Genomic DNA, 23,934 nt, shown 5'->3' on the forward strand with positions numbered 1-23,934 from the left:
TGTGTTTCACATCAGCATGTGAAAAGCCAAAACAGCTGAGTTGTGGCAAATAATTTCACAGAGTTTGGGAGCTACAAGGCACAAAGTGGAGGCAAAGGGAAAGAACAAGTAGATATTTTGATTTTAAATTGGAAACAAAAATATGCTTTATGTGACTTTTGTCTATATGATTTTTTTTTTTTTTTTTGGTAGGTGTTCTTAGGCTGCAGGTTCTATTTTACAAATAGGTAATCAGGGGCTCTTTATAGCCTAGTGGGCTTTCAGGCATTACGGAAAATGTTTACCGCTAAGTACAACTCAAGAGTATTTTCTCAATGATATGGAGTTTCAGCTTCAGGTAAATATAATGCTTAATATTCAAGATTGCAAAACATGTACCAGCCTAGTATGTTAACAATGGTAACAGGAAACCTAAAAATAGAGAGCATATATTTTGACAATTAAATTAAATTGTTGTTATCTAACCACACAAGTGGACTTGACAGTTATTTGTAAAATACATGGTTTCTGGTTTATGTCATTGATTATTGTCATAGATAATCAAGATTGTTGTCTTGATAACTATTTGTCAGGAAAAAAAGAAAACCAGAACATAAAATTTGAGGAAGTTTAGATATCACATTTTTTTTTTTAAAAAAAAAAAAAGAAAAAAAGAAAAAAAGTGTAAAAATATGGAGATGAAACCAAAACCACATCACACTTCAACAAGTATTTTCCAAAAGGCTTTTACTTTTTTTCACAATGTAGTATGTTTCTGCATGAATTGATACGTGATTATAGCTAAATCTCTGAAAGCTAAAAAATAAATCATTCCAATTTGAGTAAGCATATAAAACTGGAATACTTTTAACATCTACTTGGAGTCTCTTTGAAGAAATAACCTGAATCGAACAGGCTGCATCTGCTGGATTCTTTGAATTGCTTTGGCAATAAAAAGAACTTCAAGTAATCTTGAAAATGTCAACATTAACAGTACATTGATGTAAGAATACCTTCTTTTAAAGAGGAACTTGGGATTTATTGTTACAAGTAAAAAGATGAAATAAGAGAAATTACAGATATTGCATTAGGAGGAATTAGACCATTTTCTAATTGTCCTTTTTTCGTTTCCTTGCTATAATGTATTTGAAGATATGTCAACCTCAGGTAGGAATTTGCTATTTTTCAAATTTCTGAAAGTAAAAGAACTTCTGTGTTACAGCAAATAAGGCTTTTCATTATTAAAATTCTTACAAGATTTCAGTTAGACTTTTCTCTGGTGAGTGGAAAAAACAGTCCTCAGCATCTCTTGAGGTGTTGTAACAAATTAGAATTTAATAGTCTTTTTTTTGGTGTGTTTTGTTTTATCACTAGATCTGTATCTGTATTTTACTCTTGATGTATTTGCTAAAAGGTTTTTTGAACCTTTTTGTATTTTGATTTGAATTCTTACAGATACAGAATTGCGAAGTAGCTGATCTTCTGATCCTGTGGCTGGAAAATTAAAGTAGATACAAATTAATCTGGGTATAAGAAATTGTAGTGGTTCCCTGGAAGAAGAAAAATTTCATTTCCTTTTAGTGAATGAGCTACAGCTCAACATGTTTTTCTGATATGACTTGCAGTGCAATGTTCTGGAATGTGCTTCCATGGAGCATGTAGTAATCTTGTCATTTTATCAATTCTTGTAGGAGAATTCGGCAAACTAATTTCTTAAACAGAGAGATAGATGTATATAGATCGTGTGCTATAAGTTACGGGAAAACTGTGTCTATATTTAAGAAAGGCAAGAAAAGGGAAATAAAGAAAATTGTAGCTGGAAATTTCTCTTTGAGGCTTTGGTTTGGAGCCACCTGTGTGGTTCCTTTGTTACTTAGGGATTAATCCTGGCATGAGATTCGCTGGTCTGTGTGAGGAGCCCAGGGGAACTGCTGTGCTCTACAAACTGGTTGGCACTGAGGCTAGCGGGGTGCTTGGTGCAGCAGCATTAGTTCAGCAAAGCATACAAATTCCTTCCAAAAGTGCAATGCAAATTCGGGATCACCCTAAAATCTTGGCTCCTGGCAATACTTGGTTGGTTTTTTTAGTTGAGTTGGGTGTTTATTTGTTTTGGGTTTTTTTTCTTCTCCTAAAAACTTTAGTGTCTAAGAGTGAATTAGTATAAATGCTGTGCATAGATTTTTTGAGAAATTATACCAGCATCATGGATTCTTCATCTTGAGCAAGATGCATTTAAAAGTGGAGTGACTTCTTTCCTTGTATCTCTTCCTTTTGAGTTGAGAATTCAGTTGAGTAGTGTAGTCGTGTTGGAGCAGCTTTAATTACTAATTGGGATTACTGGCAGGCAAGGATATGGGCAATAACCTATCACTGCAGAGCAACAGAGTATGTTGGTGATAGGCTATTTTTCTAATAACTTCATGTGTATTTAAGAGGTTTTGTAGAATTTCACACTTGGGAGAAAGAACTAGGGTAAAGCTCAGCAAATTTGCCCTATCACTTAGTAAGTACTGTTGCACCATTAAAAAGACCAGAAACAAACTACTTGTTCAGAGCGGAATTTCCTCCTTACCGCAAAACAAGGTACATGCTGCTTCTCCATTAAAGTATAAAAACTTAGAGAAAGGGTTATATTTAAATGGACACAGATTGGTTGTACATTGATTTACTGAGGAGAGTATCATGAGTTTACCAAGTCATTTGAATGCTAGACAGCTGTGAAAAGATAAGCTTCTTTTAAGTTAAAGCAATTGTCAGAGTCATTTCCATTATAAAATTCTAGTCTCTGCACCAGAGCAAATCTCTGTTTCAGCTAACATTGCTTTGAAAAGCATCTCATTGAAATCTGCAAGTAAACAAGCAACAGCCACTCTTTCTGCCTGAAAAAAGGCAACAATTCCACGTGGTTGAAGGCTTACCTGACACGGGAGCTTGCATTGTTGGGCCTTTACTCTTAAGCATCACGTTTCCTTACTCTGCTTTCTTCTCTTTCAGAGCACAGAGTGGTATATTTTTTAATAAGTGACATTTTTACATCTAATGCATATATAATAGTGTTTGAGGCATCAACACACTTTTCATCATTTCACACTGCTTTTTGAATTTACAGGCTTATTAAAATGTTCCCATCCCAGCTGTTCCTTGTGTTTGCTGGGCTGAGAAAGAGCTACTCTGTGTAACCATACAGATAGCAGGGCTTTGAAAAGTTCACTTTTTTGAAGTTATGCGGTAGGGAAAAAAGTTTTGTAGATGAAATTTATTTATCTGCTGCAAGGTAGAAAGACTGTCCTTGAAAATGACTAAAGTATAACCATCCGATTGTTTGAACTGATACTCCTGTTAAATTAGCTCCCCATAAGAAAACTGTACTACTCAAATGAATAGATGACATCAGAAGCAGTTTCATTAGTGCTTGGCCAAGCTTTTCTTCCAGAATAGGACCAATATTGAGCAACTAGGAATGCTTGCTTCTCTTTTTACATTATATTTGCTTCATGCAGGTTGACGCTAGATTTCTTTTATTGATTTAATGCTGAGTGAGATTATGACCTGATTCCTAAACTGAAAAAAGCACATACAGACAATTTCTTTTCTAAAGAGATGAATAACTATAGGAATATGATAACATTCAGAGTTGGAACAGCTAGTGTTGCTGTCTGTAAGCAATATATTTGCTTGGCTGACAGCACTTTTTAAAAAAAAATAAAATAGGAGGGAATGAAGTACTGCCTTAATGCCTGTTGGAGCTGAACTATGCTGTACCAGGGTGTACAGAGGAGGGGAAGATGTCTGCAGGACCACCAAGACCCTTATGCTGAAAGAGTGGTGCTGAATGGGTGGTAGCGTAGCTTTGTGTGCTCAGAATAATCCGTTCAATACAAGGTCAGTCTTTTTCCCATGGATAAGGATGGTTAAGAGATGCATTATCTTTGAAACAAGGAGGGAATTTGGAGCAGATGTGTAGAGTAATGCCTTGCTCTCAACTCAGCTTTGGGGCTCAGTTCAACAACATGCTGCCCTTGGTAGAGATCATGGCAAAGCCAAACTTTAGTTATGAATCATGAAGCCAACTGATTTCTCCATTGACATATGTTTAGAAAGGTTAGGGGTGTTATGATAGAAAACCATAAAATGTCACACAGAGGAATAATTAACATCAAACTCATTTTCTCATTGTATGTCCTTAATGCTTGCATTTCTGAGCAGAAATGTTGCTAACTAAACCATAGACAAACAAACCAAGTAGAAATATAGGAATTACTGAGTAAGCCATGTTGCTCTGACAGACCTTCATACAAGCTTTAGCAGTTTAGTTTAGCAATCAATGGTTTTCAGACCACTTTCATATGGCTGTAAAGAGGGTGATATGTGCTGGCTTGGAAAATCTTCAGATCTTCACTGTATCACTACTTTATAAGAAGGAAAATGCGGGATTTTTATTCAGACTCTTGACTTAGTTTTGGGTGGAATCCACGCCCGTTAATTCAGAAGTTACCCATACAGGCACATTTTCTGCAAGAAAAAGCCCAACACAGTAAGTTCTGTTCGGTATTCTGCATTGGCATTTTATTATGCTAGTGCAAGACTGTTACCTGAGCTCAGACTTTGGGGGGTTTAACTCTGCCTTTGACATAATTCCTCTTACTGCATTTAGAAAAATAGCTGAGCTTTCTGTCTCATTTTCTGTGTTGTCAGCAAGATACATAATTTCTGTAATTTCATTGTTAGCTTGTAATAAATCAGGACTTTTTTTGACTCATGAACCCCATGAAGATGATCATAGAATTTTTGTTATGAAGTAATTTTAAAATCTTGTCCGAGTGAGAGCCCTTCTTTGGGCTGATTGTATGCTAACATGTTGTCTTCCAGAGGCAGCAACTGTCATAAGGCAATGCTGCTAAAGATCTTTAATTGTCTCAATACATCTTAGTGTGCTTTAATGCTTCTAAATTAATTAGGCAATTTAATACTGTTATTAAGTCTGGAATTGCATTACTTCAGCAGAAACATAAAGGTAATGTGATTGTGTGCCAGAGGAATGGAAGCACCTGTGTTTTTAAGGATTATCCCCAAACATTGCAATTATTTAGTGAATGTGTAGTTCAGAAGGTTCACAGTACATCTTGCTCTTATGCTCCGGGGGGCCACTTAAAACCTTACATGTAACTTATGACTTACAATAAAAGGTCAAAAACCACAATTATAGGATGTCTCAGAAACAGAGTATAAGAAATGAAGGCTATTGCCAAGAGCCTAAGTGCCTGTAGAAGCAGAAAATACATTAAATAAAACATATTTGTAGGGAATACACAGCATCCTGTATTCCAGGGAAAGGCAATAATAAAATAAAAACTAACAGTCCCTGCCAGTCTAACCTGGGGACTTTTCTTCTTACCTTCAGATTTGTTTATTGGCTTAAAGATCGTTTTGGTTTTGTTTGGGGTTTTTTTTGTGTGTGTTTGTTTGTCTGGTTTTGTTTTGTTTGTTTGTTTGTTTTACACAGAACCTAGCTAGGTTCCTGAAAACTTTCGTATTGCTGGCAGCATTGGTTCACATCACTTTGAGATTGGTCTGATATAGTTAACCTTTCCTCGAGGAGGAAAAGGGGCTTTCGCTATAATTTCACCTCTGCCTGTAATGGGAAAGAAAAGATAATGAATCCTCTTCCCAGTTTCTGAGGTGTCTTAGTTTTCTTAAATATTTAAAAATCTAGAGTCATCTCCGCTCTTATCATCTATCAAAAAACCCCCCATTGTTTTCTTTGCTTCCCAAAACATCACTGTGAAAACTGTATATACAGGAAAACCAGAATTATTATGCTTTGGGGCACATCACTTCTACTGTGAAGGTATAGAAACAATACTACTGCTCATTGATTTAAATTGCAATAGAGAAGGAAATGTGTATAGGCAAAAACCCCATGGTTATCCCAGCTAGAAAATGCCACTGGGTTGCTCTCAGTTCTCAAGGGAAATGTTTACTTCTACATTTTGTCTAGATGACAGCACTTCCATTACTTTAATCACCTGAAAAATCACAGAATAGCCAAGCAGCACTGCAACACAGGAGTGTTCTTATGCCTGTTCTTATGATACTGACTGTGGAAGTCAGAGCCTACATACAGTGCACACAACTTCTGGTCCTCACCTACTCTCTGTCCTGGTAGGATATATGTGATTCTGTTCCTTTCATAGATAACATCTCAATTAGAGCTTAATCTCATATACCACCAACTGAGTTTATATACTTCCAGAGTTATTTACAGTATTTTTTCTCACATTAGCCCACCTGAGCAAACATATATCACCAACAAATGTTGATTACTACTGCCCTCAGGAGTAATCAGTTGCAAGCTTTTTCCGATACTCAGAGTTAAATAAATCCTGTGCAAAGTCAAACCTGTATTATCTGAGCAGAAGAGTTAAATGGTGATAGGAACCCATTGGCTCATTTCTCCTGGGCCATCTGTCTAGTTTTAGTAAAGTATTGGCATTGGGGTGACATAATATACTTTGTAATTTTAGGAGTCTGATTTGTTGATTAAATTGTCAATTTAATGACAGAATGTGGCATGACATAAGGGTTTCATGTCAGAGTTGTTCTCCTTCCAGATATAATTTGTTTCTTTTTTTTTTTTTTTTTTCTTTCCTCGCTTCCTTGTCCCTTCTCCCCACCAGCCGAAACTGGTTATCTTTTAGTTTGTATAAACATTCAAACAAAATTCAAGATACTGATAGGGTAGAAATGGCTGAGCTGCTTTTTCCAATACTGAAGTTCTGTATGGAAATTAGATAAAAAAAAATTAGTAACAGATGTTTAACTTCAGTTGCACAGAAAGCCATACTGCAGGTGATCTACAGAGGTTAGCAGATTTTCAGACATGGGCAAAGGCACCTTGCAGTTCCAGAGCTTCCTTGTGATGCTCACCCATAGGGGATCAGTAGTATGTCCCTGCAGTGAGCACTTCTCTGCGTTTTTGCTCCTCAGCCCTGATGCCTCATTGCTGTTCACACCACCACAAAAAAGCAGCGACCGATAAGTTGCATTCCTTAGCAATGAGAAATTTTACTTAAAAGTCAAAATCAGCAGCTTTTCCTACACTGGTTTGTGTTATGTTAGATGTTGCTGTCATCTGTAAATGGTACTTTACTAGATATATATACAGTCCTGGGGCTTACGTAGAGTTAGGCTGTGATATACAGAAGTGCAGATCTCCCTGTTGTGCACCAGCATCCAAAATGGGCAACCTGTGTCTTTGGACATGGGCATCAGAGAGCGCAGTGGCTGCCAGGCCATGCAGAACTCCCTTTGCAAGGCAGCAGAAGCATCCTGCTAAAGCCTGAGGTTGTTGCCCACAACAACTTGGACATTTCACACTGTATGGAGCTGTAGCCTGTGGGAGTTTGTTTCGATCCTAGTTCACCCAAAAGAGCAACCCTTCAGGGCTCCCTTCTGCAGACCAGAATGGCTGAGCTGCTGCAGCCACCTCTGTGGTGCTGCTGGGGGACGGGGACAAGGCCTGTGCTCAGCCCCTGGTGGGCCGCCCTGCTCTCCCCTGTGACCCTGCTCCAGCCTGGGCCCTGCGCGGGCCGCAGCTCCTGCAGGGCACGTCCTGTGGCTGTGACCCCCCCGGGGCTGCGGGGTGACCCTGCTCACCCTGGGCTGTTCACGCTGTTGCGTCTCACAATTTTTTAAAAGTTATAAAGCGTGTTGCCCGTCCTGAGCTGCCCTTCCCGTGAGGCAGGCGGGCGCGGCTGCGGACCCCGCCATGCCCTGCGGTGGCACCTCAGAGCCGCTGGAGCGGGGGCAGCCCCCGCCGCTCCTCACAGAGCCCCCGCTGGCACCTGGGCACGCACACCCACAGCAGAGGTAAACCCAAGCCCTGTTCGCTCAATTTATTTCATATTCGAAGTGAGATTTGTACGTGGCTCACGCCACTGCTACCACGTTTGCTGGTGTCCCCGAGGTGTGCAGGAAGGTCTCTCCCCTTCTCGGGGACGCCATTTGCGCCTCTCCTTTGGGGTGCCAGGGGATAGCCACAGTGGCAGGAGATGGTGCAGATGCCTCCATCGAGTGTGCCAGGGTCCTGCCCTGGGCCCAGGAAGCCACCCACTGTACAGGGAACTGGGATTCAGGCTGGAGCTGATGGCCGCCGGCCGGGCTGCCAGTCTCGCAGGGCTGTCGGGCCTGGCCAGTGTGTGGGCAAGGTGGCCCTGGCCGCAGGTCATGCCCTCACCCTGTGGCGGTTTTACAATGATCAGTTCCTTTCTGAGCTGTAAGGATTTAAAATTGCTCTTTAATTTAAAATACATTTTAAAACTAAAAGTGATTTCTTCAGGTCCACAAATAGATTCAGTAAAACTTCTTGGATACAGAAGTCTAATTCCAGCAGATGCAAATGCAGCTGTTGTGTCTGTAGCTCTTGGGTGTGGAAGGAGCTGAACATTTAATATTTCATGACCTTTTTTGTTTGCTCAGAGACATAGTTTTATATGTTTGAATATAAAAGCTGCATTGCAGCCACTGTCTGGGTTCATTTAGGGGGTGGTTTATGGTTTGCGTGTACATATTGTTAACTTTTTTGACGTAGGAGAGTAGATTTTGGTAGGTGAGTGTGGGAGATTATTGCCTCTTGCCAACAATTTCTCTCTTCTCTGTGCTTATAAACATCTTTATCAACCCCATAATTTCTCATAAGAAGTTTCATTAAGACAATTGTTGGGTAATTTTGTGTATACTTCGTACAAAATGGAGTTTGAGAAGGAATTCATTATTATTGAGATTTTCCTCTTTGCCTAGAAGGCATAGTTGGGAAGGAGCAAGTTATGGGGCATCTCCTACTTGGGTACCCCACTGCACAGGCAGCACATTTCCATTAACAGACTTGCCATCCCTTTTCAGGAATGTCCATCTGCTTCCAACTGATAAAGCAGCATATTACTCGCACTGCATTCCACCGCCTCATATGATAATTCAAAACTTTACTTATGCTTTTCTACTCTCTCAGACTTAACGCACCAGACATGTATCTTGTGCACATGTCACAGCCAAATGTTTCCTGAAATATTGAAATTTCTTTTGTTTTATGAGATTTTTTTGTTATTGTTGTGGTTTAGAGAAATCGGTGACACTGAAAACCATGAGAGGGTGAAACATCTTTCTCAGTTTCAGTGATAGGTGGAGAAAAGGCTGTCCGTAAAGGACTCATGAATAGCTTAAAACTTTTGACTAACTGTTATCAGTGAAACTCTGTATGGAAGAAACAGAGTGGTATGTTTGCTCAGGACGGGTTTTTTTTTTCAGATAAGGTTGACTTCTGTGAGAAAGAGTATGTGGTTTTTTTCCATGTGTATATATCTTTAGTGGAGCCTGAATGGCTGGATGGATCAGAATATTTATAGTCTGAACAGTGGATGAAAGGGATTTCAAGAAACAGTTATTACAGTTACTGATTTATGATCGTGAGAAGCGAACAATTGGGATGGATTCATCAAACCAGATTTAAATGTGCTGTGTAATGGATGGAAGTCATGAGCTACTCCTAAGGCTTACTTCATCGCATCCTCGAGCCAACAACTGAAATACATCAGTTCTGTTGAATCATCCTTTGATGGCAGCTTTTCCTGTCTTGACTGCACAGTCTGTACAGCTCAGAGATACATGCCTCTAACTGTGAAGACATCTATAGTTAGTGGGATCACTTCCTAGATTATTGATGCTGATAACTGTAAATTTGGTAAAATAAGTGAGCTTCCTGATTTCATCTGTTTAGCCATGATAATCTTGCAACGTCATGTAAATTTATACATGACATTTAACAAACTGGTTTAAAAAAAAATAATCTTTGTTTTCTTAAAAACAGATGTGCTAGAAGTCAGGCGTTCAGTAGGCACCCAGAGGAATCAAAATCTAAGAGAGATTCTAATCATTTCTCAGATTTTAAAAAGCCCTTGTATTTACGTATCAGATACATAGAATATGTAAGTGATAAAGAGCAATTAAACTGAAGTACTCTTCTAGTCATTGTGCTTTCCTGATGTTTTCCTTTTTCCTAACTGCTTGTGCTACTGTATTCAGACACTGTAGTACACTTATGAGATGCTTTGTATATGAGCTGAACTGAGTTGAACACTTTTACACTGAGCAGATCTATTTCCAAAATAGCCACTCAATTTGCCAATAAAACACTGAAGTCACGATTCTAGAGTCAAACAAATGTGATATGTCTAGGCTGAACAATTTTTGAGCTATAAGACTACCAAATTAAAATCATACCTGAAATATCCTGATTTTGTTTTACCATACTCCTCAGAATTTCAAAATACAGTTAAACCTTCTAGTTATTCAGCAGCTGAAACAGATTTGGCTGAGCCAGTACTATGAATTGACACCTCTTCTTTGAGAACATTGTCTAAATTCAATATGTTAATAATTAATTTTTATCTCAGTTAAACTGGATTATTTTTATAATTATAATTTTCAGTCATCCTCAAAAAATACAAGTTGAATAAATTGAACAAACTGTTGTCTGACACTAAATTTGTCCTTTTATTTTGGCCTTATGGAATTTCTGCTACAACCTCAGAAACGCAGAAGATGATACAGTTCAGTGGTGACTTAGTTGACATTTGCACAATATAGGAAGAACTTTCTTTGTCGCTACTGTTTAGAGCAGACACAGGGCATCAATTTGTCTTTTAAGTCCAAGTTCCTAGAATGAGACTGTGCCTTCTTCTTCCATTTAATGTATAGGGTATTCTAGAACCGTTCTTTCTTAATGTAGCCTTTTGAAGCAGTTCAACATGAAATGCAATATTAACATGTTTATTGGGCTATAGATGGTGATCCCATCATTTCAGGTTGTGTGAAGGGGACCATTGATAGCCAGTGATTGCAATGAGGTCTTTGAGCACATCAAGCGATTCAGCATTTTAAATATTACTTCCATAACAAACATGGAACTTAAATTGATCTTGTGCTTCTTTTAAACTCCATTTGACAGGTCTAGCCTCCAAACTTCAAGAAGTGAGTTCACAAAGATATTGGAAAAAAAAAAAAAAAAAAACCAAAAACAAAAAAAAAAAAAACCACCAACCAAAAAACCCTGAAAATACTTCTCCAGTACATTTCCAGAAAAATTGTAAACAATTTTGTTTCACTTTTGTTTTTTTTTAAAAAGAGAGTTCTATTTTTAATGTGGTTTTTTTATTCTACCATATATTCTTCTAAATGCATGAGCCATGATTACTATACTGATAGTGCTAATTTTTGAGCTATCTAATCAGAAAGCTGTACAGTTCTGTAGTACCTCAACTTTGCAGATCTCTTACCTACTTTTGACCTGTGCTGGCTTGAGTTGGCAGCTTGTGCTTGGAAACTGGCTTGATTCTTTTTGTCAGTCGTACAAGAAAAATCTCTTTTTATGAATGGACTCTTTCCTTAAGGTAAAAAACGAACTCTTAAGAATGTGAAAATAAATAAACAACAAAAAACATGTTCCCAGCAAGCAATGCTGTTTTGAACTAGGTGTGGCATATTTTCCTCATATCAGCGCAGGGGTGCTTTTCAAGTGTATATACATTGCAGTTGCAGTCTCTTACCATCCAGCTTTGATCTTGTCTTGGTCCAGAATGATTTTAACCTCTGTCTAATGAGATCTAGTGAAAGACATGCAAGGCAGAGACACCTCTTTCAGCTTGCAGCCTTTTTTGTACCTGAAACTCAAGAATCAAAAGATTCTCTGCCCTTTAAAGTCCATTGGAAATAGAAACTGCAAGGCTGATATTACAATATGCCTTTTATCTGATTTTGTGAAGTCATCAGGGTTATAGCCATAAAACTATTAAAATGCCTTTCATCTGTGTAGGTAAACCTATAGACGTTTTTGAGGATGATAAGCGTGATTTGTACAGTGTTGATTTAATTTTGGCATGTATCATTTTGGCAAGAAAGTACGAATATGTAACTACGTCTCTCCGATTTTTTTTTTTCCTCAGGGCAAGACCAAAATTGCCCAAAGTTCATTTAAAAAAAAAAGGTCCCATAAAGTCACCTTGACCTGTTGATAAACACTCAGGTGAAATATCCATCTTATCATACACATAGTTTTACTAGTCTGTGAAATTTATTTCTGATTGTGAGAAACCTACTTCATGATATACAGGAACTCAATTTCCAAGTGCAGGTTCATCTTCAGCCTGGGTTTTTTGGGTTTTGGTTTTGGTTTTTTTTTTTTTTTGGACAAGTGTCCCTGAAAGAATAGAGGAATAATGAACTGTATCAACTCAGAATGGTTCAAACCATTGTTTTCCAGGTGTAAAATCCAAATCAACCTTCCCTGATTTTATCCTGGGTATTTAAGATGTTAGCAACCACATTTTATGATGTGTATTACAGGTCCACCCTCTTATTAACATATAAGCATCTACCTCCAAATGCTTTCTGTCAGATAACAATCTTTCTTTCTTTTCTGAAAGAATCAAATTGGACCAAGATGGAAAGATGTGTGGGGATAAAACTTTTGACATGTTTGCTTCAAATGGACCTTGATGTTCTGCACAAGCTGAATTGCCAACAGATTTTGATTGCTTTTCATAGAGAGTAGAGTTTATTAGTTTTGTAGCTGAATATACAAACAGCACAAGCTTATTTGAGGAGTCTTTGTTTATTGTAAATTAGGGCAATGAATTCCAAAGTTATGAGTCACAACCTGCGTTGTTGGGGGAGTAAAACTGGATTCTTGATAGTAATGCCATAAAATTAAAATATAGTAGAAAATTACTGGGAAAAAAATTATTTATTGAGAATAGCTTGAAAAGCTAATTTAATAATGAGTTAGTTTATTTCAAGCTAAAAACATAATAACTTGATAAGAGGGAAATTATTAAATGTTATTAAAATTCCAGTTTTAATTGTCAGAAGCTGTAATTCCTCAACTAAAAGGAGGAATTTGCAGTCTTAAAAGTGACTTAAAACTGGCTTTGGCAATGAAGCAGATTTTTTAAAATTATTTTTCTGCATTGATAGTGTGAATGAGTAATGCTTTTCATCCTTTATATTTTCTATATAAAAAATAATTGAACTATTAATTTTTGAAGTGTTTCTAAGTCTAATTCTCATTGTTGTTTCATGGGTGATCGTACATAAGATTTCCACCAAGGACCTTTTAGGACCTCAATTCAACAATAGCCAGCACATGCTGTGCAAGTTGTAGTTTAATAGATGAGTGAATGACTAAGGTGTAGATTCACTGCCACATCACTGAAGTATTGAAACCAGAGCTGCTATTTTGAAAAGTCTGGAACCATCTTTCCTGATCCACAAGATTGAGCTCTGCCACCAAAGGCTCCACAACACCTGTACAGACCTGCATCACTTTCGAGTGAAAGCTCTTTCCATGTGGGAGGTGGTTAAATGATGCACCTGAGTTCCGTGGCTGCTCCTTGCCTCTGAGTTTTGCTTTCTTTGCTGGTGACCTTCGGTGCAGACATGTTTCCTTGTGCTGCACTTCCTCTGCATTGTGGGTCTGGGAGCAGTGGCAGAAACAGAGTTTGAGTAGCAGTGTAATGGCTCAGCAAAGAAATGCCTAGCGAAAAAAAACGCTTCAGGAACTGGGTTTGGAGTGATTGTATCTCACCTAAATGTTGGCCTGGGTGGAGAAGGGTATCAATGTCTGCTCTTATGACAGTTTGCCACACTGATGTGTCCAGGCTCCTTCCAGTTAAGAACTGCATGGCACTCTTTCTAAAACAAATAATCTGTATTCCTTCCTTCCTGGCTGTATTTCATCTGATCTTGTTTCCATTCCACTCATTCTTGCAAATACAGCCTCTCTTGTCTTCATTTGGTGTAAGGTTTGCCTCTGCTCTGATGCACTGTGTTTCTTGGCTGTGCAGGGTTAGCGGAGGGCATGGCTGTCTTCCAAGAGAGCGTTTTACCAGAGGAGGGAGAGACTTTCCTGCTTAATGATGTATCAGAGCTGTCTTACAAGTAGTAATGGGTAGTAAATGTGTATTTTCTTCTGTTCTGCAAATGAACTGGAATATAATCTCAGTCTAGTTCTGCTAATAATCTCAGGCTTGTTGTTGTTGTGGGTTTGGGTTTTTCAGTTTCAGGGTTTTTTGTGTGTGTTTGTTGGTTGGGTTTTGGTTGGGTTTTTTTGTTTGTTTGTTTGTTTGTTTTGTTGGGGGTTTTTTGTCCCCCAAGAAACTGTGCATCCAGAATAGCCAGTCAGTTCCCTTCTCGGGTCAGCTGCTTCTTGTTATAACACCTGGGAGTGAAATCCTTCCGCATGCTGATAAAGGCTGAGACACTGAGCAAACACATGGAGCATCTGTTGATTCAGCATCACTCTTCTGCGTTTGTTATTCAGAGGGGTCTTGAAGCCTTAGGCTGCAATGGCAGGCAATAAATGAGTGGGCACATGGTTCCACTTGGCTCTAATTATATATAATGAAAGGGAACATGGTAGTCAGTGGTTAATCCGTCTCCTACACTTCTGACTTTAGTAGTTTACAATTTTTGCAGAGGAAAGTGTGTTGTTTAGGTTTTAATTATTATTTTTGCTTCCTCTGTAGTTGTGTCAACTTTTAAAAGCAACAGTATATTAAATGCAGCTGAAAATATAATGTATGGAATACGTTAGGGGTTTTTATTTTTCTAGCTTTTTACATTTTTTATATGACAATTAATATTCCAAACCAGCTTTCTAAATTGGTTAGCTTGAGAGACTGTCGAGCTGCTTCTGGTGTCTGGGCAAACTCAGCATCCCATCTCTCTCTGTGCCCAGAGGTGCCAATTTCCAGGCACAAGCCAGCAAAGCTCCCTTGCTGACTCAGCTGCAGACTTGTGTGCTGTCTTGGAGAAACTGTTACCCTCATTCCAATTTGGTCACTGGGTTTGAAAAATCATGTGTAGCCCTTTGGGGGTAGGTGTGAGCAGCCCAAAGGCTTGTCAGTACCACTTCTCCAGATTTGTGATACATGCACAGTTTAATTGTTCTATTTTCGGCAGGGTCTCTAAGATTAAAAATAATAAAATATTTAGCAATAGAAAATATTATTAGTTTTTGCCTTCTCTTGGTCCAAAGGAGGCCTTTGGCTTGTATGGCTGTTCCTCCCCCGTGTGTCCATAACCTATTTTAATAGTTTTTCTTCTCTCTTTTGTTTTGTTCACAGCCTACATGCTGACATACTACCAGTTTTGTTTCCAAAAGAGAAGTTCACAGAGCTACCCAGTGCCTGATCCAACTAGCCACTTTGATGTTCCTCACTGGACCATGTAGGTAAACTTCAAAGAAACATATATAGTCGCTTACATCTTTCCAAGCATAAAAGGGAACAGCTGATTTTTGGCAACAGTGCTCACTTTGCGAAGTCATGGCCTTTTGTAATTCATGGACTACAAAATCATTTATTAAGGCCCTCCAACTTTGCAATGTGTTTTATCATCAACAGGCACACAAGTGTAGACCATCATATGTCACGATGTGTTTGGTCTCCTTGTCACATTGATTTTAAGTTTTTGAGGGTTCTGGGAACACTGTGATGCCTGTCATTCCTGTAGGTGTACCTGAGCTAACTCTTAACAGCAGCTGCAGCGGCGCACATTTCAGCTGAGACACAAAACGTAGCAGAAATATTGAATAAATTCTCAAGCAGTTGGCAAATCTTGAGCTTTTTTGTTATTACAGCTACGCAGCCAGCAGAATAAGACCTACCCTGTAAGAGGTAGGCTGAACAGGTTTACGTGAATGAACCCCTATGCTTGTCTTTAAGAAGAGTAGTGCAGTGGCATAGTACTGGTAATCGGGAGAAAGATGCCTTCAGGTTATTCTTGTTGATTACCACGAGCTTCTGCACAGACCTTCAAGTTTTCTACGAGTTTCAGAAAAAATAAAAAAATGCAGCCAATATTCTACCTCCAGGATTTCCCTGCAGAATAATTCAGTCTTTCTATAGCAGAAGTGAGAATCCAACAATTTGAATTCAATTTCTTGAAAAGTGTGGTTTCCCTTCTGAGTTTGATATGCTAGCTGGGTTTAGTTTCAACAAGTCATTTCCCTCTGTGAGAGTAAACCTAGGGAAAGAACTAAATTGTTCTGATTAAATTGCCAGCATTCATTATCCTTTTACTACTTTCTCCCTTGTATGTTATGCTGGTTTATGTCTCAGTTGCAGTGGCATTTAAAATAATTTATGAGTCGGTAGGCTGCAGCGTTTATGTCTGTGTTACAGTTGTTCTTTCTTTTATGTTCCTCACACATTTCTGTAAAACTTCCACCTTGGTTTGCATTTCTAATTTTGTGGAAGTGAACTATAAACATGGAAATATAGCAGTGGTTTAAATGACCTGTATTTACACATGCTGACATACTCTCCTTACACAGAAAACAGCTCTCCTCACATACTTGCTTTAGGGACTGTGGCGCTGACAGCTTATTGTGATTGTTTCTGGAGTGCCCTAAGATTTCAGTCACTCGGTTCTATCTGGAGAAAGCTTCTAACCAAGCCATCTCAGGAAATCATTTTCATGTTGGCTGGATCTTTATGGCTTCAATACTACCAACAGGCGCCTCAGATGAATCCTGAAACAATGCTGACTCCTGCTTTCATATCCTGAAATTAGGACATGGTATCTTGCGTGCTGTTACACAGCTGGCCATATTCAGTCACAGTTGGTGTTGCCTTTCATGTTGTGTTGGCCATATTCCAACTTAGATTTTTTTTCAGGTATTTTGTATAAGGTGAAAGGTTGTGGGTTGTTTGGGGTTTTGTTTGTTGGGTTTTTTTTCAGATGACAGATTTTCTATTAATAAAATACTGGAAACAGTTAAATTTTCTGGTTTAGTAGTTAAAAGCAAACTGTCACAATTCAGAAGTGGGTTACTAGCTCTAAACTGGAGAAAAAAATCATGTTCCCTGTTTTATCAAAAGTCTTCCCCAGTCGTAACTGATGGGCAGGAAAGCAATCCCAAAAGACATTTATCATGCTGGAGACGGTATCAAGTCTGAGGAGAATCCTTTTCTGCAGATACCAGTGGCACAGCTATTCCTTGGCAGGACATTTTTAAATTAGTGCCAAAATTCAGAGTACCCCAAAGGTATTGGAAGTGAACTGTATTCAGTTTTGGCCTAAAAGGAAAAAAAAATTACATTAATTCATATGATTAACTTCTGCAAATTTTATTACAGTCCACATCTCTTTCCTTATATAAACATTTGCCATTTAGACCCTGATGTGACAGTGGGGAAACAGTGAGCAAAAAAGTAAAAGGTTAAAGCACCAAAACCTATAATCCTTGCAATATAGTAACAAAGTTTTCAGAAAGCCAGAAATTAAATTATCTTTTTTTTTCTTTTGTCTTCTTGATACCAAGTTAACAAGAACAAAGCCATTCATGCAAGTAAATCTAATGGTTTGCTTTAGATTTACACTGCACTGTCATGCTACCTCTTAAGGGATTATGTGTATGAAGAAATAATAATGTGCTTTACTGCCCACAAATGTTCAGTGCATTAAACAGAATTTGTCAGTTCATCTGAACACATTACATTAGTCAAGAAGAACATCATCATTTTGCATAGCAAAGGTACATTAGCTAGGTTGTTCGGGCTGTCAGAATCTTAAAATCTTTCCTCTTTAAAATGCAAGAGCAATGGTCACTATGACATGCATTTGTCATTTAACACAAGTAATGCTTTTGCTTTAGTAGCTTTTAGCAAAATATAGAAGTTTGCAAAGGTTGTGGTACAGGTCGGCTCTCTAGTACAAAACGCAAATTCTAACACAATTGCTGTAACTTTCAAGCAGGAACTAGATGATGTCTGATCTAAGAGCCAGAGGAAATGTCCATTCTTAGAATGTTTTACAGCGGTATATTTATGTTGATTATTTATTTTTTAAAAAGTGTTAAAATTTATTTGTATTTTTTAAATAGTCATAAATGTGATTTTTTTTTTCTTTTTTTTTTTCTGCGTTTAAGTATCCATCTGAAGCTGTGATATTGACAGAATCTACTATCTCAAACAGAAGTTTAACTCCAGGGCACTGGTGGTTTTTTTATACAGTAGTGACGCAGAAATATTTGCTCCTATACATTATCTCTTGAAAAATTATTCAAGCTCTTAATCCAAAGCTAATAAGAACTTGCATTTTTATTTATTTATCTGTTCTTTTATTTATAGATTTTGGTAGTAGGTTAGAGTAGAAGAGTAGCTTTGACAAAAAGAACAACCAGTTCAAAGCATACGTAATTAGTGACTGCGGCTGTCATGACTTCATGGTGTAAGCAGTTGCACAATCAGCCAAATCTTACAGTGCTTACTTTCCTAGTCCCTTTGAAGTGACCTGGCCTGACATTATTTCAGAAACATCACAGCTTAGACGATTGTATATCTGTGGCTGGTTTGTTGAGTTATTGGTTCATCCATGAAGATAGGGTACTATCGTGCTTTAAAAATAAGATTAATAACGACAATTAATTTTCTAGAGACAATTTCCTCTTGTTTCTACTTATTTAACTGAGTCTATGCAGTATCTATTGATGGTAAGGAGACCACATAGACTGGGGTTCAATTTATTCATTCATAGTTTCTTACATATTTGTAAATAGACTAATTACTTGGAGGATAAAAGGTGACACAAACTGGTCATTTGTAACTCGCATCCTGAAAAAAAGTGTACTTTTTGTACTAGAATTAATTTTTTGGAGGATTTGTGATTTAAATGAAAGATGGAAATATTTACATACTTAAATTTAAGTTTACAAAATATACTTATTCTCAGCTGAAACTCCCTCTAGGGTATAGTGTACAAATTTCTTCTTTCATTAGATACATTGAAAACCCAAGTGGAGTGATTATGGCTGAGTTCCATTCCCTCTGAAAAAAAAACATTTTTTTTTTAATCAACAAAGATCTTTCAATACCTTTTTATGGAGGGAAAGCTATCAGGTTTTGGAATTACAAATTTGTATTTCCTCTGGCATTTTAAAAAAATCTTGGGGTTTCATGTACTGTACTTCACAAGACTGATCATGTCTAACTTTTGAGGACTGACTATTTTGCAGCAGTAGGTGGTATGTGAGATACAGACTTCAGGAAGAACATGATTTCCATAACCACTTCAAAGGAAATACATTATAAATAAAATACATTTCTCTGGGGGCTTACAAAACCATTCTGTTTATAATTTAAATTGGATTAAGCTAAATAATATAGTACAGTAAAACCCTCAAGGGAAAAATACTTCATTTAAGTTTCAACATTACATTACTTCCATTAATTGGACGTATTTTACTCTGTCTTTTAATAGTTTATTTTTCACTGAATATGTATAATTAAAAGTATTGTCATTATAACAAGAGTAATTTTTTCCCATTTTGCGTTCCAAGCCCTTCTGTTCAGTAGATCAGTATAGTTTTATTTGTCTACCTTCCTTCATTTCTGACTGCTTTATTCCTGGTGACTAACTCTCTGAGCATCAGTGTATTACAGAAGATTACCATCGCTGTGTCACGCATGTTCAACTTAATCAAACTCATAGTCGACCTGAGACTCTTAACCAGCCTGTTGTTTTGCATCAAAACCAGTTAGCGTGAGGCTTTCTTCTGTTGGAATATTTTAGAGTCTGCTCATCCAAACCGTGCAGCTTGCTTCTTCCAGTATGTTCACAGGGGTAACTTGAGTAGGAGCTGCAACACAAGCAAGAGAACCATTAATCTCCTTACTTTATAAATGTAACTTGGAGGCAAGGAGGATATGCTGTACATGCATGCATACATGCGTACATGCATGTGTGTGTGTATTTTGTGTATCTACAGATTTAAGGTCATACTTGTTTGTGCATGTGTGTGCATGTGATTTGCTGGTGTACATGTTTTCCTTTCTTTTCTTGCCATAAATTTATGCCTATTCAGTTTCATATGGGAACCTGATATGACATTCCACTTTAAGTCATATGAAGATGACTTCCAGGAGAAGGGTGACTAGGATAATATTGGAAAACCTCAGTGAACGACCTAATTGTAAGGGTGATTTATTCCACTTCCTTTTTCACTCCATGACAAGAGACCATCCAGGCTGAACTAAATCAGGTTATTGTTCTTAACAGCATGGAAGGCAGTAAATCTGTAGTGTCAAGCTCCTCTAATATTGACAGCTTTGCAATAAGGGTTTCTGTAGAAACAGTCAGCACATATAAGCTTACAGAAGCTGAAGCAGGTTTTATAATAGAAGCAGGTCAGTCCCATGTGCAATATTTATTTCTACTTTAAACTCAGCTTTAAACCAGTCACTAACTTCAAATTAATCCCCATTTAAGGGGATTATATGAAGCACAAGCTTTGTGTTTCATACAAATTAATTTCAAGTGATAGAGTATTTTTTCCATGAGGAAAAAAAAAATCTTTACAGCTAAATGTTAACAATATTGAAATATGAAAAAGAAAGAAGGCATGCACAAATTTCCCCCTAATTTATAATTATTTTTTTTTTTTAAAGAGTACTTTCAAAAGGCAATAGTAATTAAAAATAATGCTGCATTGAATAAAAACTTTGTTGACCCGAGAGTTTCACGCTAGACTGAATAAACCTTGAGGGGGAAAAAAGTAGTACAAAATCAAAGCTGAGACTCAGAATCTAAATTTTATATGAAAAAAGTAAGAATGCTTAGTCAAAAAAGTCTAAAGAAATTACTTCTTCTGTATTTTCTAAAATTTTCATTAAGGCTTAACTAAGTTTACAGTTTCATTATGAAACATTTCTTTTTCCTTTCTGCTTTATAAGAATTTTTCCCCTCTAGTATTATTTGTCTATGTTATAAAACTAGCTTTTCTTCCTACTGTAAATGGTGATTAAATAATAGAGGTAATAAACTCTGTAATGAAGTACCAAATGTACTGTACTGTGGCAAGTAGGAACTGATCGGAGTTTTTCTGTACTGTTTTTCACTTTCTCCAAATGGGAGTACTGGTGGATGAAAAGCTGGAAATGAGCCAGCGGTGTGCAGCCCAGAAAGCCAACTGTATCCTGGGCTGCATCAACAGCAGCGTGACCAGCAGGTTGAGGGAGGTGGTTCTGCCCCTCTGCTCTGGTGAGACCCCACCTGGAGTGCTGCGTCCAGCTCTGGGGCCACCAACGTAAGGATACAGATCTGTTGGAGCAAGTCCAGCAGAGAGCCACAAAAGTGATCAGAGGGTTGAATCACCTCTGCTGTGGAGACAGGCTGAGAGAGTTGGGGTTGTTCAGCCTGGAGAAGAAAAGGCTTCAGGGGACCTTATAGCAGCCTGCCAGTACCTACAGGGGCCAACAGGAAAGCAGGAGAGGGACTTTTGACAAGGCCAGGTAGTGATATGACAAGGGGGTAATTGTTTTAAACTAAAAGAAGGTAGATTGAGACTAGATGTTAGGAAGAAATTTGTTACGATGAGGGTGATGAAACACAGGACCAGCTTGCCCAGAGAGGTGGTAGGTGCCCCATCCCTGGATCTATTCAAGGCCAGGCTGGATGGGGCTCTGAGCAACCTGATCTATTTGAAGATATCCCTGCTCTTTGCAGGGGGCTTTCACTGCATGACCTTTAAAGGTCTCTTCCAGCCCAGCTGTTTTCTATGACTCTGAAATTTATTCAGAATAATGAGGGTAAGGAATTGGCCATGAAGATGATCAGAGGGCTGGAGCACCTTTTCTATGAAGACAGGCTGGCAGTGTTGGAGTTGTTCAGCCTGGAGAAGGCTCCAGGGAGGCAGGGGGACCTTAAAGCATCCTTCGGGTGGGGGGGAATCAAGAAAGCTAAGAGAAGAGCTTTTTATAAGGGTATGTAATGGTAGGACAAAGAGTAATGGCTTTAAACTGAAAAAGGGTAGATTTAGATTAGATATCAGGAAGAAATTTTTTACTGTGAAAGTGGTGAGACACTGTTAACAGGCTGCCCAGAGAAGTTCTGGCAGCCCCATCCCTGGCAGTGTCCAAGGCCAGGCTGGATGGGGCTGTGAGCAACCTGGTCTAGTGGCAGGTGTCCCTGCCCATGGCAGGGGGTTGGAACTAGATGATCTTTAAGGTCTCTTCCAACCCAAACTGTTGTATGATTCTGCAATTAAATTACACCATGATTGTTTTTTTTCTTTCTTTCTTGTCTCCTATCCCTTTCCACCAACTTTAAAGTTAATAGAGAATAATTTTATGATTTTAATAAATATAAATACATATAACACCATGTATGTTGTTTAGCTCTCTGGCTGGGATGGTGTTGTGGTTCATCTGGGATAGAGTTAATTTTCTTCCTAGTAGCTGGTATAGTGCTGTATTTTCAATTTAATATGAAAGTAATATTGGTAACACACTGATGGTTTAGCTGTTGCCAAGCCGTGCTTACCCCAAGTCAAGGACTTTCCAGTTTCCCAGGCTCTACCAGTGAGCAGTTGCACAAGGAGATGGGAGGCAGCAGGGCCAGGACAGGTGATCTGAACTAACCAAAGGGCTATGCCATACCATAGAGTGTCATGCCCAGTATATAGACTGGGGGAAGCTGGCCAGGAGTGGCTGATCGCTGCTCAGGGACTGGGGACTGACTGGGTGTTGGTCAGCAGGTGGTGAGCAATTGTATAGTGCATCCCTTGTCTTTCTTGGCTTTTATTCCCCTCTCTCTTTCTTTGTTATCTCCCTTTTCATTAGTAGTAGTAGTAGTAATATATTTTACTTTGTTTCAGTTATTAAACTGTTATCTCAACCCATGGGTTTTACCTTTTTCTTCCCCATTCTCCTCCTTATCCCACTGGGGGAGTGGGGCAGTGACCAAATTGCTGTGTCTTGCTTAGTTGCTGCCTGGGGTTAAACCATGACAGATGGTTTGTGGTAGGCTGAGCAAAAAGGTAGTTCCTCATTAAAAATGTGAAAGTGGTGTGCAACGGAAGTCCATCTGTCTGTAGGTAAATGTATGCTTGTATTTTGTATATTGCAACATGCTAAGGTAGTTCAGGTCCTACTCTTAAGACTGACTGCTTAGTCATAACAAAGGAAAAAAAATCCCTTGGAGTAGTTCAGGTTGGTAGCACACAGTAGAGAGGAGGGCTGGGAGGGCAGCAGTCGCTTGGTCCCTTTTCCCAGCTCTTCCTGCAGCTGTGTCACCCTCACAGTGCCTACGCTTCTCCAGAGCCACGGTAATAGGAGGTGATGGTTATGTTCTCTTTGTAACCTCTCACGTGCAAGGACTTAAGGAGGACTTTCTAGTCATTATTGTAGTGGTATAATCTGAGGATCTTGCTGAGGTGTCCAGATATAGTTGTCATAGAGGTTCATAGCTAAAGCTGTGAGCTAACTGGAGTTTAACAAGGAACCGCAAGGTTTTGAGATGAGGCTTTGTTCTGAGTTTGCAAATTTGTCTGTTTGACTAGTTGTGCACTTACCGTGCTCTGTCTTCAAACACCCAGAGTTGCCACCCAGCCATGCTCTGAATGACACCAAGGCACTAGATTCACATGTTTTATTCAGAGTACAAGTCACAGGAGAACATAGTTGCAAGTCCACCGTACCTGTTGTTTCAATGTAATTTATAAAATCACCTTTCAAATGGACAGTTAATGTGGAAATGAAAATCTTTTCATTCTGAAAGGTCCAAAAGTTTCATTACGGAGCATTTTTGACCTTTTTTACATATGATAACATCTTGCTTGGTCTGCTTTTTCAGTTGCATTGCTCTGAGCAACAATCTTATCTCACATTTGTGCTTTTCGTATTCTATAGCATCTCATGATGCTATAGCACTGTTTTGAAATATCTCCTTTTTTATTATTATTGTCTTGAGCACTGTAGTGAATAAGTGAAAGATTGCAGTACTAAAGTCAGGTATACTTCAAGGTTTAAACATATAAAATTGTTTTTAACACACATACGTAATGTAAAACATACTGTATTTTATAAATATGTTAGGTATCTCTTTCTTGTTTTCTTACTTAGC

At 38.3% G+C, this 23,934-nt stretch overlaps 1 protein-coding gene across 13 annotated transcripts in view; it reads left to right on the top strand.

The window, feature by feature from the left end:
* Positions 1–23,934, top strand: part of CHRM3 (cholinergic receptor muscarinic 3) — a 379,451-nt gene that overhangs the window by 233,516 nt on the left and 122,001 nt on the right. For 9 of the 13 annotated variants that reach the window (XM_080389750.1, XM_080389756.1, XM_080389744.1 and 6 more), the window contains one exon: positions 15,156–15,258. The exons of 2 other annotated variants lie outside the window; for them this stretch is intronic. In XM_080389750.1, coding sequence (XP_080245876.1) covers positions 15,161–15,258 — 98 coding nt within the window. In that variant the 5' untranslated portion in view covers positions 15,156–15,160. Of the gene's footprint in view, positions 1–15,154; positions 15,263–23,934 lie in introns of those variants that run through there. 2 more of the 13 variants (XM_080389749.1, XM_080389747.1) reach the window with 2 other exon arrangements.

This window comes from Falco punctatus, assembly GCF_963210335.1.
Source record: "Falco punctatus genome assembly, chromosome: 5".
Taxonomy (NCBI): domain Eukaryota; kingdom Metazoa; phylum Chordata; class Aves; order Falconiformes; family Falconidae; genus Falco; species Falco punctatus.